The sequence below is a fragment of the Oncorhynchus kisutch genome, linkage group LG8, assembly GCF_002021735.2.
Source record: "Oncorhynchus kisutch isolate 150728-3 linkage group LG8, Okis_V2, whole genome shotgun sequence".
Classification (NCBI taxonomy): Eukaryota; Metazoa; Chordata; class Actinopteri; order Salmoniformes; family Salmonidae; genus Oncorhynchus; species Oncorhynchus kisutch.
The window spans coordinates 53,188,389-53,202,796 of NC_034181.2; the positions used below are offsets into that span (position 1 = coordinate 53,188,389).

The following is a 14,408-nucleotide window of genomic DNA, read 5'->3' on the forward strand; positions in this document are numbered from 1 at the left end:
TGTAGACTCTCATAATACCACTAGAGTGAAAGCACCGCCAGCATTCAAAAGTGACCAAAACATCAGCCAGAAAGCATAGGAACTGAGAAGTGGTCTGTGGTCACCACCTGCAGAACCACTCCTTTATTGGGGGTGTCTTGCTAATTGCCTATAATTTCCACCTGTTGTCTATTCCATTTGCACAACAGCATGTGACATTTATTGTCAATCAGTGTTGCTTCCTAAGTGGACAGTTTGATTTCACAGAAGTGTGATTGACTTGGAGTTACATTGTGTTGTTTAAGTGTTCCCTTTATTTTTTTGAGCAGTGTATAATATAGAGCTAATTGAAATAGACACATCGCATTGGCGAGGGAATGTCCCCTTTGCCTGAGGTGTCTTGGTTGTCGAGGCACTGTGTGGCCTTTAGCTCTCCTTTTCTCTCCCTCTCTTCCGTACAAACCCCCAACCCCCACCCCTTCTCTCTCTATTTCTTGCTCTCTCTTACAAACATCCTCCTCCTTCCCCTCCACCCCTCCCTCTCTTGCTTCAGGCTGTATTACCTGCTGATCAATAGAGGCAATGTATGGTCAGGACTCCCATAAACTCCCAAGAGACACACAGCCACATCACTGGCCAAAGACTTTCACTTCCATTCCACACTCATCACTGATGTTGTCTGATTATTCGCTGTGGCATGTGTGTGTGTTTCTGTGTGTGTGCCAGCAACAAAGCCAGAGTTGAGCATGACCGGTAGTGTGTTTGTGTGCGTGGGCACGTTTGATCTACTCTGTTGTTCATCTCTCCTCTTGCCGAGGTCTTTCTCTAAAGTGACACAGGTGTTGCTCTCATTCAAGCTTAATGAATGCATTGTAAATGTATATTACAAATAAAATTCAAATAAAATTATATTTGTCACATACAGTTGAAGTCGGAAGTTTACATAAACCTTAGCCAAATACATTTAAACTCAGTTTATCACAATTCCTGACATATTTAACCCTCATAAAAATTCCCTGTCGTAGATCAGTTAGGATCACCACTTTTCTTTTTAAAAATGTGAAATGTTAGAATAATAGCAGAGAGAATGATTTATTTCAGCTTTTATTTCTTTCATCACATTCCCAGTGGGTCAGAAATTTACATACACTCAATTAGTATGTGGTAGCATTGCCTTTAAATTGTTTAACTTGGGTCAAACATTTCAGGTACCATCCCACAAGCTTCCCACAATAAGTTGGGTTAAATTTGGCCCATTCCTCCTGACAGAGCTGGTGTAACTGAGTCAGGATTGTAAAGGCATCCTTGCTCGCACATGCTTTTTCAGTTCTGCCCACAACTTTTCTATAGGATTGAGGTCAGGGCTTTGTGATGGCCACTCCAATACCTTGACTTTGTTGTCCTTAAGCCATTTTGCCATAACTTTGGAAGTATGCTTGGGGTCATTGTCCATTTGGAAGACCCATTTGTGACCAAGCTTTAACTTCCTGACTGATGTCTTGAGATATTGCTTCAATATATCCACGTAAATTTCCTCCCTCATGATGCCATCTAGTTTGTGAAGTGCACCAGTCCCTCCTGCAGCAAAGCACCCCCACAACATGATACTGCCATCCCGTGCTTCATGGTTGGGATGGTGTTATTGGGCTTGCAAGCATCCCCCTTTTTCCTCCAAACATAACGATGCTCATTATGGCCAAACAGTTCTATTTTTGTTTAATCAGACGAGAGAACATTTATCCAAAAAGTACTCTCTTTGTCCCCATGTGCAGTTGCAAATCGTAGTCTGGCTTTTTTATGGCGGTTTAGGAGCAGTTGGATCTTCCTTGCTGACCGGCCTTTCAGGTTATGTCTATATAGGACTCCTTTTTACTGTGGTACTTTTGTACCTGTTTCCTCCAGCATCTTCACAAGGTCCTTTGCTGTTGTTCTGGGAATGATTTGCACGTTTCGCACCAAAGTGCGTTCATCTCTAAGAGACAGAACGTGTCTCCATGCTGAGCGGTATGACGGCTGCGTGATCCCATGGTTTTTATACTTGCGTACTATTGTTTGTACAAATGAACGTGGTACCTTCAGGCATTTAATTATTCCTCCCAAGCATGAACCAGACATTTGAGGTCTTGGCTGATTTATTTTGATTTTCCCATGATGTCAAGCAAAGACACACTGAGTTTAAAGGTAGGCCTTAAAATACATCAACAGGTACTTTGACTCAAATGATCAGTTAGCCTATCAGAAGCTTCTAAAGCCATGACATAATTTTCTGGAATTTTCCAAGCTGTTTAACTTCTTCGATATAGGGGGCGCTCTTTTAATTTTTGGATAAAAAACGTTCCCGTTTTAAACAAGATATTTTGTCACGAAAAGATGCTCGACTATGCATGTAATTGACACCTTTGGAAAGAAAATACTCTGACGTTTCCACAGAACTGATGCTACAGGCGAAACCAAGATGACATTTCAAACAGGAAATGCCCCAGATTTTGAAGGCGCTGTGTTCCAATGTCTCCTTATATGGCTGTGAATGCGCCAGGAATGAGCCTACACTTTCTGTCGTTTCCCCAAGGTGTCTGCAGCATTGTGACGTATTTGTAGGCATATCATTGGAAGATTGACCATAAGAGACTACATTTACCAGGTGCCCGCTTGGTGTCCTCCGTCGAAATTATTGCTTAATCTCCAGCTGCATGCATTTTTCCATTTGCTTCAGAGGAGAAACCCAACTGCCACGAATGATTTATCATCGAATAGATATGTGAAAAACACCTTGAGGATTGATTCTAAACAACGTTTGCCATGTTTCTGTCGATATTATGGAGTTAATTTGGAAAAAAGTTCGGCTTTGTAATGACTGAATTTTCGGGGGGTTTTCTTAGCCAAATGTGATGAACAAAACGGAGCGATTTCTCCTACACAAATAATCTTTTTGGAAAAACTGAACATTTGCTATCTAACTGAGAGTCTCCTCATTGAAAACATCCGAAGTTCTTCAAAGGTAAATGATTTTATTTGAATGCTTTTCTTGTTTTTGTGAAAATGTTGCCTGCTGAATGCTAGGCTTAATGCTATGCTAGCTATCAATACTCTTACACAAATGGTTGAAAAATGGGTTTTAATGACTCCAGCCTAAGTGTATCTAAACTTCCGACTTCAACTGTACACATGTTTAGCAGATGTTATTTGTTTCCTAGAAACAGGAGACAAATGGCTGTGAGATTGGTTTGATCCTAGACACATGAAAAATGGGATGTATACGGAGGTAACGGGGCAACAGAAGACGAACAGCATCTTGGAGATGGGGAATGGGACAATAATCAACCCGGAGGGACAGATCTTGGGTGGACAGCCATACCATCTGCCCGAGACGATACCGGTGGCGGTCCGGTTGTCGATACCTGAAGGTACGACGACAGCGGAGGATAAAAATCTGGGAAAATCCGGGATGAGAACTGAGGACCCTGGTCAAAGACCATGTCCACTGGGAGTCCATGGATCCTGAAGAAGTATTACAGCATGAGCTGGGCCGTCTCTTTGGCAGAGAGTAATTTGGGGAGTGAAATGAAGTGGGCTGCTTTGGAAAACTGGTGTTGCCATCAGACAGGGGGAGACCCATGACAAAGTCCTGGGATATGTGAGACCAGGGACAGTGAGGAACAGGAAGAAGTTGCTCGGGAGTCTTGTTCTGCGCACAGATTGTGCATGCAGCGACAAACGTGGAGATGTCAGGAAACATGGTAGGCCACCAAAAGCATTGTTGCACAAAGGCCAAGGTCCAATGGGAGCCTGCATGGCAAGCAAGGACCGAGGAGCCAGGACTGTGGAGCAGACAGCGTCAGGAAGAAACATTCGGTTATCTGGAATGCTGTGCCTCATGAACCTGCTTCCCTTTTCCCCGGACGAGTGCCGTCGCACAAGATGGGAAGGATGGTCTCGGCTTCCGGGGGTGTAGCCACAGGGCTATAGCATATACAGTCTTGACATTCTTGGATCCTGGTCGGTAGGAGAGGGAGGAATTGAACCGGGTGAAAAGCAGGGCCCACCTAGCTGGCCTGGAATTGAGACGCTTGGCGGCGTGTAGATATTTGAGGTTCTTGTGGTCTGTCCACACAATGAACGGATGTTCTGCCCCCTCCAGCCAGTTCCTCCACTCCTCCAATGGCATCTTCACCGCAAGAAGCTCAAGATTCCCCACATTGTAGTTCCTCTCCATGGTGTTGAGGCAATGGGAGAAGAAGGCATTGGAATGTAACTTGAGGTCCAGTGCAGAACACTGGGAAAGAACAGTCCCCACTCCAACACCCGAAGCATCGGCCTCCACCACGAATTGGCGGGACGGGTCAGGATGGTACAAAGATGCAAGCTGCGGTGAAATGGTGTTTGAGATCCCGGTATGCTCAATCAGCAGCTGGGGACGTGAATGGAACCTTGGGAGAGGTGCGTAGGCCGCCACACTAGAGGAGTCTTTACATAGCTGATGCAGCTTATGAGCACCCTCTTTCCCAGACAAAGCAGAATCAAACACCTTCCGAACTTCCTCCACAAACTCCTCCAGACTGAGGTAGATGGTGGACTGTTGTTCCCACGCCCTCCCGGACATCAGGGTTATGATGTACGCTATCGTCATGCGGTCCGAGGGGAACGAAGATGGCTGCAACTCGATAATGAGGGAGCACTTGTAGAGAAAAGCCCATCAGAATCCGGAATCTCCAGCGTAGCGCTCCAGATGAGGTTCTCGGGACAGTGGGGTAGGCTGGGAGATAACGGGTGTGACCCTCTGCCCAGTGAGGAATCTGTGGAATTGCTCCAGCAATGTATCAAACGCCTGGTCATGGTGTTCTGTTAGGGTATGGAGTCCCTCCATAAGACATTGAAGTAACTCCTCATGTTGTCCTATGGTGGCTTCTTGCAGGGAGACAGCTTTGTGGAGCTGGTCTGAGTCTGCTGGGTCAGTCACGGCCCGTTTGTACTACCATGTTTCAGGAGAAGACTCAGATGCAGACAGTGTCGAAGTAACAAAAGTTTGCTACCAGAACAGGGGGCAGACAAAATGACAGGTCAAAGGCAGGCAGAGGTCAGTAATCCAGATTCGAGTCCATAAGGTACAGAACGGCAGGCAGTCTCGGGGTCAGGGCAGGCAGAGGTCAATAATTGGAAAACTAGAAAACAGGAACTAGAAAAAGACCAGTGCAAGGGGAAAAACGCTGCTAGGCTTGACGAACAAAATAAACTGGTAACAGACAAACAGAGTACACAGGTATAAATACACTGGGGATAATGGGGAAGATGGGTGACAACTGGAGGGGGTGGAGACAAGCAAAAAGAAAGGTGAAACAGATCAGGGTGTGTCAAGTGAAGTAATGTCTATCAAGTTATATCTAACAATACACGCAATCTAAAGTAAAGGAAGGGAATTAAGAAGTTATACATTTTTGGACGAGCAATGTCAGAGCGGCATAGACTAAGATACAGTAGAATAGGACAGAACACAGAATACCTATGAGATGAGAAATGCAAAATATGTAAATATTATTAACCTCGCCCTCTGGATGATAGCGTGGTGAACAGGCAGTGACTTGGATTGTTGTTGTTCTTGATATTCTTTTTGCCTTCCTGTGACATCGGGTGCTGTAGGTGTCCTGGAGGGCAGGTATTTTGCCGCAGATGATGTGTTGGGCAGACCATACCACCCTCTGGAGAGCCCTGCGGTTGTGCGCTTTGCAGTTGCCGTACCAGGCACTGATACAGCCTGACAGTCAAAGTCAAATTACTTCAGCTTCCTGAGGTTAATGTGTATGGTATGTTATGTTTGTATGCTACATGAGATGGAATTTTACTTAAGGCAAAACAAAGGGAGGGTGGTTGGTCGGGGTGGATGGGTGAGCGCATAACGTGAACATCTAGTGTAACCGATGTGAAATGGCTAACTAGTTAGCGGTGGTTCATGCTAATTGCGTTTCAATCGGTGACATCACTCGCTCAGACCTTGAAGTCGTTGTTCCCCTTGCTCTGCAAGGGCTGTGGCTTTTGTGGAGCGATGGGTAACGATGCTTCATGGGAGGCAGTTGTTGATGTGTGCAGAGCGTCCCTGGTTCGTGCCCAGGTAGGGGCGAGGAGAGGGACACAAGCTAATCTGTTACACTAGAAACCCAATTTAAGCTAATTAACAACTTTTCAACTACTTTGCATTTTTGCTAACCCTTCCCCTAATCCTAACCTTAACCATTTAAACTAACTCCTAACTTTAACCCTAACCTTAACCCCTAACCCATAGAGCTATATGACATTAGCATACCCACCTAGCTAACCTTAGCCACAACAAATTGGAATTCGTAGCATATCATTGAAAATTCGTAACATATTGTACAAATTGGAATTTGTAACATATTGAAACAATTGCAATTTGTAACATATCATACGAATTGTAATTCGTAAAATATCATACTAAATGGATGATGGACATCCACAAATAGATTATTATATAGCTTATTTCTCTCAAATTGTTTGTGCAAATTTGCTTACATCCCTGTTAGTGAGCATTTATCTTTTGCCAAGATAATCCATCTACCTGACAGGTGTGGCATTTTAAGAAGCTGATTAAACAACATGACCATTACAAAGGTGCACCTTGTGGTGGGGACAATAAAAGGTCACTCTAAAATTAACACAATGCCACAGAAGTTTTGAGGGAGCGTGCAATTAGCATGCTGACTGCAGGAATGTCCTGCCCGAGCTGTTGCAAGATAATTGAATGTTAATTTCTCTACCATAAGCCTCCTCCAGCATTGTGTTAGAGAATTTGGCAGTACGTTCAACCGGCTTCACAACCACAGACCACGTGTAACCACACCAGCCCAGGACCTCCACATCTGGCTTCTCCACCTGTGGGATTGTCTGAGATAAGCCACCCGGACAGGAGTATTTCTGTCTATGATGAAGCCCCTTTGTGTGGAAAAACTCATTCTGTTTGGCTGGGCCTGGCTCCCAAGTGGGTGGGCCTATGCCCTCCCAGGCCAACCATTGCTGCACCCCTGCCCAGTCATGTGAATTGCATAGGTCAGGACCTAATGCATTTGTTTAAATTGACTGATTTCCTTTTATGAACTGTAACTCAGTAAAATCATTGAAAATGTTCCATGTTGTGTTTATATTTCTGTTCAGTATAAATGAAGTGTCTCTGATTTATATACAGAATAATATGAACTGCTCTGAGACCACATTGGACCATCACAGTGACTGACACACAGACGAACCGCCGCCCGCCCCTGCACACACACACAAATACATACACTAGTGCTGAGTGATTAACCAACATTTCTGCTATTTTTTGTTTTTTAAACAAATAATTGACCAAAGTTGGGTCAATTATTTGAATTTCATTTAATTATGTTTTTTTTTCTGTGACTTCAATGTGCAGTTTCTGTAGAGATAGCACAGTTCAAGCTTAATCTGATTTATGTAGTAGGGAGTAGTAGGACAATATTCCACATAGTTTAGCGCAGAAAATGTGGTAATTAACTACATTGACCATAATTAATTGCACAGCCACTTAAACTTGTCCGTTCTGTGCGGAGCAGACATGGGGACTAACCGTCTGTGAACTCTAGGGAGAAGAGAGAAAGCTCGATCGAGAGGGATTGAAAGGAGTTTTTTTGAGAGCCTGAAAATACATGATCTAAATGATTGATAGTTGGTATTCAGCGGTCATAAAAGTATACCTTATTTACTTTGAAGTATGCCTTATTTACTCAGACAGCAGCTCTATAGAGATGAGATGATGACTTGGCATTAAATACTAAAGTAATCAAATAAAACTGTCACCACCAGTTAGACCCATGCAGTTTCTTATTAGTCACTAACAGCCCTTCAATTTTTATATTTGTATTTCTTCTCTCTCTCTCTCTTTTTCTTTCTCACCTTCCTCACAGGGTACCATTCAGGACGTCAAATTAATTTTTGCTCCAAACGGCTACATCACACAATGTCCCAACCTTAATCGCAGTAAGTATAGTAACTGTTACTACCCTTAGCTCTGGGCACCTATTTATAAAAGTAAGTGTCCTACTCTAGGATCAGTTAAGCTTTTTAGATAGTAATGAATACAATTGTTTGGACAGGGAAGACCTGATCTTAGATTAGCACTCCTACTCAGAGGTACTTTATGATTACAGGCTCGGTATAATTAGCTTGTTGTTGAAGACACAGGACAGGTTATTCCAACATGTTCCTTGTCCTAAATGTTCCCGTCCTCTTCTTCGTTTTGTCTGAAAGGTGAAGAGGTACTGAGAGAAAGTGGAGCTGGCATCCTATAATGTCTCGTTAGCTATACTCCAGTCTCTGTCACTCTTATTAATCTCTCATCATTAGCCAGTGGAACTCCATTTCTGTTCTCTCTCTCCCTCATTTCCCTCTTTCTCATTCCCTCTTTCTCTCACACACACACACACACACACACACACACACACACACACACACACACACACACACACACACACACACACACACACACACACACACACACACTCGCACGCACACACACACACACACTGTTTCCATTTGTCTTCTCTGTCATTTAAATTACATTTTCAAACCTCCCTCCCTCTCTCTCTTTCTCTCCCTCCTTTTTATTGTCAAACAATTGAAGATGCAGGGCTTGTTTTGTGCACTTGTGGCGATGCTACTGTCTCTGTCGCTGATCAATAAGGCATGCAATCATAGTCTGTCACTCCCCTCATCGATACTTTTGTGAACCAGTACTCGCGCCGCACCCGAGAAGCAAATACAGCTCTATTAGATACAGGACAACAAGCTGCTTAATATTATTATAGAAGTCAACTTTTCTTTCTTCAAACATGCATAAAAACATTGTGTAAAAGACAAAAAAAGAAAATTACCCACAATCCTCTAATAAAAGAGCCACGTGGCAAGATAGGAAGTGCAAGGAGATGAGTTCAATCACTAAATTTTCTATAGCTTTGGTTATCATCTTATATTTTTAGTAAAATGTGTATAAAGGTACCTCTTCTCTTTTTCTCTTCTTTTGCCTCCTCTCTACCTCATTCCTTTTCTCTTGTCCTTTTCTCTATTATCCCCTCTCCCACTCCTGTCTTTCTTTGTCCATCCTTTTCTCCTGTTGAGCCTGTCCGACATGCAGTGATTTCCTGAGCCTGGTGCAAGGCATCATGGACCTTCAGGAGTTGCTGGCCAAGATGACCCTAAAGGTGAGAGTGACCACCCATTAAAAAAAAATAGCATTTTGAACTTTAACCTCAAACAAGCGACCTTATAAGTGATGTGTGTCCCAACATTCTACCTGAGAGACCTTAGCCTGGGAACATGAACACGCTCACACACACACACACACAAACAAACACACACACACACACACACACACACACACACACACACACACACACACATACACACAAAGCCTTGAATCAAAGCCCTCTCTTCCTTCTCCAAAGGGCAGGTAGGTATGATCAGAGGTCATGCAACAGACACACACACACACACACACAGGGTAGTAATGATCAGAGGTCACAGTGGTATCATTACATGGCAGCCGTCTTGGCCCTGTGGGACACTAACAGGGGCTGAACATGATGTTCCTCTCAGCACGACACTCACGTGTGTGTGTGTGTGTGTGTGTGTGTGTGTGTGTGTGTGTGTGTGTGTGTGTGTGTGTGTGTGTGTGTGTGTGAAGCAAGGACAGCCCACCAGCCAGACCTAGGAATGGAGTCATCCCACTGTAAATAACTGCCTCCTTCATTATAATAGACCCGAAGCTCTCACTTTGTCAATATCCCAATTGGCACACTATTCCTTATTTTGACTAGGGCCAATAGGGTTCTGGTCAAAAGTAGTGCACTATATAGGGAATAGGGTGGCATTTGGGGCATAGCCTGTCTGACTTCCCTGCTTACACAGCAACGCAGCGTGTAGAAATGGCACTTTCCTCCCCTTGTGGCTGTGAACGAGGGAGGGTGAGATAGAGAGATGAAAAGGAAGAGGGTGATGGAGGTGGTGGATGAATAATTGCTAACCTCTTGGTGCCCGGCTAGCTGTATAATATGCAGTGTCAGGAGAGTGAGCTGAGAATAGAAGTTCCATGCATGAATTAGCAGTGTGTGTGTGTGTGTGTGTGTGTGTGTGTGTGTGTGTGTATGTGTGTGAGAGAGAGATTGGAGGGGTTGCAAATTAGCTTAGTCAGAGCCTATATGCATGTGTTGTGCTGTTGATGACATGAAATGGATGACACACACACTTTTCGACAATATTGTTGCATGTCATATCTTGGCTTGAGTATACTGCAAGTGTAGTCTATTTTATTACGGCTTCAATATATTTTCCCTGAGTACAAACTCATGCACGTATGCTACTCATGCACACACGCACACACACTAACAAACAAACACACACACACACACACGGTATGTCCCATCATACACCTATGATGCTGTTGCTATGGAAGCCAGCCTGTAGTGGTCCCGTAAAACAGGAAGATCCGAATTTTAAAAACGTAATGTTAGTTCAGTATTTTGCCAAGTTCAGTATTTTGCAACTTGATGTTAGATAGTTCCTCCATAGACTGAGGGGACTCCAGGGTGAGGAACTATCTAACATCAAGTTGCAAAATACTGAACTTGGCCTTTAAGCATCACCATATTATTTTGAAATTGTGTTTCAATTAATGTGCTTTTGACAGCTCCTGTATCCAAAGCGCATGGCTCAAATTTGACAAAAATTACAATTAATTGTGTGATGGAGGAGAGACATGGAGGTCAAGCTGGCTTATCTAGTCTAGCTAGCCTGGAGCCTCAAATGGAGGATGCTAACAAACATTTAAAACACTGCAGGAGCTGTGATTATTTTGCTTTATTCCGGGACAATGTGGACTGCCCAAACTTTCAATGTAGCAACTCTCTCCTTTGCTTGCAAAGGACTACAGGGATGAATTGGCTACTTTTAGCAAACAAGTAGTGAACCTATATAAGCTACTGGAGAATCCACATCCTCCTACTTTCTCTTCTGGTGGAAGTGTCACTGCCGTGTCGGCTCTCCACAGCCGACTGGCCTGTACTCTGCAGAGATCCCTCCTTGAAGGGGTCTCCCCCTTCCCTGGAGAATGGAGCTAGAAGGATGCTCCTGGATGACTTGGTGGATGTTCCTGTTCTCAATCCAACCAACCAGCCATTGAGATATGGAAGTCGAACAGCGTCCTCTGGCATTGGGGGCCTCCTAGACCAGACACAGCTTCAACCTCTTCCCTGGAGGCTTCAGATTCGAGATCGGATCCGGAGGTACCTGCGATCCTCAAAGCTCCCATCCTCTAAGGCTGTCTGAGGCTCCTGCCCATTCATCATCCACAATGGATACTACAAACGGCTCGGGTCCATTGGGCCCCACCGCCCTTCGGTCCTCAAGGGGTTTGCAAAAACACTTGAGGCAAAGAATGGCCGGACCTCATCAGCCATTGCAGCAGCTGTCATCATCGGCTGTTCTATGGTTAGAAACATCATTGTTCCCTCTACAAAAACCATGTGCTATCCTGGAGCACAAGTACAGGACATTACAAGGCTGCTTCCGACCGTTCTATGACAGATGCCGGGAACTGATGCTGTCGTCATCCGTGTAGGGTCAAACAACATTAGGAGGGCTAGCTCGGAACTTCTGAAAATGTATTTTGAAGAACTGATTTTAGCACTGAAAGATTCCACAAATCTGCCAATTATTATTTACCGTTGTTAGGCTGCGGGTGTGAAAGATTCAGCAGGATACTAGCATTATACACCTGGCTAAAAGATTACTGTAGCTCTGTTGGATTCACTTTTATAGATTACTTTGACACTTTCTGGAACAGAAGATGCTCTACAAGAATAATTTTGCCCCTGGACTCTATCCACGCATTTCAGGACTGTGTTGAGACAATGGCATCAATGACCAAGACCAGCTCAGTTAATCCCTATCATTGTGTCGCTTAGTTGTCAAAACGCTGCAGCAAATGTACATTATCCCAGGGGCGTTGGAAGATACAATGTAAGTAACTTAACTTCTTCAGGATTGGTGGGTCCCCCTGCATTGGTTGAGCTAATTTAGGCTAATGCGATTTACATGAGGTTGTAAGTAACAAGCAAATTTCCCAGGACAAAGACATATCGGATATTGGCAGAAAGCTTAAATGCTTGTTAATCTAACAACACTGCCCAATTTACAGTAGCTATTACAGTGAAAGAAAACCATGCTATTGTTTGAGGAGAGTGCACAGTTTTGAACCTGAAAAGTTAATAATAAACAAATTAGGCACATTTGGTCGGTCGTGATACAACATTTTGAACAGAAATGCATTGGTTCATTGGAACAGTCTAAAATTTTGTACATGCGTTGTACATCTAAATTGCACCTAGGCTGGAATAATACATTATGTTTTTTCTCTTGCATTTCAAAGATTATGTATTATTTTTTACCATATCTAATGTGTTATATTCTCCTACATTCCTATAACATTTTCACAAACTTCAAAGTGTTTCCATTCAAATGGTACCAAGAAATGCATGTCCTTGCTTCAGGGCCTGAACTACAGGCAGTTCGATTTGGGTATGTCATTTTAGGTGAAAATTGAAAAAATGGGGCGGATCCTTTTAATTTATGTCCCCTTAACTGCCCTGAATGCCTCTGTTGATTCTACAGCTATTGTATGCAATAATAATGTGCCTATGAACCAGAGTTATATTGTTAGCACTGAGGAGGTGTGCCCTAGTAGGAAGTGTGCAGCTCACCCTGCACTATCAGTTCAAATTTAAAAGAAATTAGCATGTCTATTCCTGATAAGGTACCCAGTAAAGCATTAAAAACAGTAAATCATCCCAAAAAGTGGCATAAATAGCCCACATTAACATATGTAGCCTTAGAAACAAGGTTCACAATATCAATAATGTAATAATCCAGGCAGAATCACATCCAGCCGTGATTGGGAGTCCCATATGTCGGCACACAATTGGCCCAGCACCGTCCAGGTTTGGCCCGGGGTAGGCCATCATTGTAAATAAGAATTTGTTCTTAACTGACTTGCCTAGTTAAGTAAAGGTGAAATACATTTTTTAAAACGTGCTAGTAACAGATGACATTCATATTCTGACTATCTCTGAAACTCACTTAGATAATACCACTGATGATAAAGTGGTAGCAATACATTGTGATAACATTTACAGAAACGACAAAATGCCAATGGGGGCGGTATTGCGGTCTACATTCAGAACCACATTCCTGTAAAGCTAAGAGAGGAACTCATGTTAAATACGGTTGTAGTAATATGTGACCGACCACCTCGATTCAGTCTTATGTAGCAACATTTGAAATAGTTTTTTACATTGGATACAAGTAGAGACTAAGATTGTATATCATTCACTGCAGTTGAGGAACACATGGGAAAGTAATTCTGCTTTGAAAGTTGATAAACTTGTAACCCCACTTTCTAGAAAATGGCCCTTGAATGTTTTGTTACACCTACTGAAAAGCTCTTCTTTGTCTACACCCATTCATTTTCGTTCACATCCTCTTAAGCCCCACCCATATCTTTAAGGATTCACATGTGAGGTAATGTGCACAGTGGTGTAAAGGACTTAAGTAAAAATACTTTCATGTACTACTTAAGTCATTTTTGGGGGGTATCTGTACTTTACTATTTATATTTTTGACAACCTTTACCTCTACTCCTCTACATTCCAGAAAAAAAAGTAATATACTTTCTACTTCATACAGTTTTGCTGACACCAAAAGTACCAGTTACATTTTGAATGCTTAGCAGGACAGGAACATTGTCTAATTCATACACTTAAAGAGACAATCCCTTGTCATACCTACTGCATCTGATCTGGCTGAGTCACTAAACACAAATGCTTTGTTTGTAAATTATGTCTGAGTGTGGGAGTGTGCCCTTGGCCCTCCATAAAAAAAAGATAAAAAAGAAAATCGTTCTGTCTGGTTTGCTTAATATAAGGAATTTGTAATGATTTATACTTTTAATGATTAAGTATATTTTAGCAATTACATTTACTTTTGATACTTAAGTATATTTAAAAGCAAATACTTTTTTACTTTTACTCACATAGGATTTTACTGGGTGATTTTCACTTTAACTTGAGTCATTTTCTATTAAGGTATATTTACTTTTACTCATGTATTACTCATGTAACAATTGGGTACCTTTTCCACCACTGCATGTGCTAAGTCATGAGTACTGTAGTGTTCAACCAAAGTTTTCAAGACTAAAGACTGGTTTATACTACTTCTATCGACATGCCTATATAAAGTTGTCGCAGTGACATCATGAACATTCTGTTGTCATCTGACATTAAACTTGTTGCCGTTATGAAAAAGTATAAACAAAAAAAACACAGGCTGCATGACATCAGCAGCCTGGGGGTCCAAAA

At 42.7% G+C, this 14,408-nt stretch overlaps 1 protein-coding gene across 1 annotated transcript in view; it reads left to right on the forward strand.

Annotated features, from left to right (window-relative positions):
* LOC109895039 (protein kinase C-binding protein NELL1) overlaps positions 1–14,408 on the forward strand; it is a 435,218-nt gene that overhangs the window by 164,392 nt on the left and 256,418 nt on the right. The window contains exons 6-7 of the mRNA XM_020488694.2: positions 7,908–7,980; positions 9,118–9,200. Coding sequence (XP_020344283.1) covers positions 7,908–7,980; positions 9,118–9,200 — 156 coding nt within the window. The remainder of the gene's footprint in view (positions 1–7,907; positions 7,981–9,117; positions 9,201–14,408) is intronic.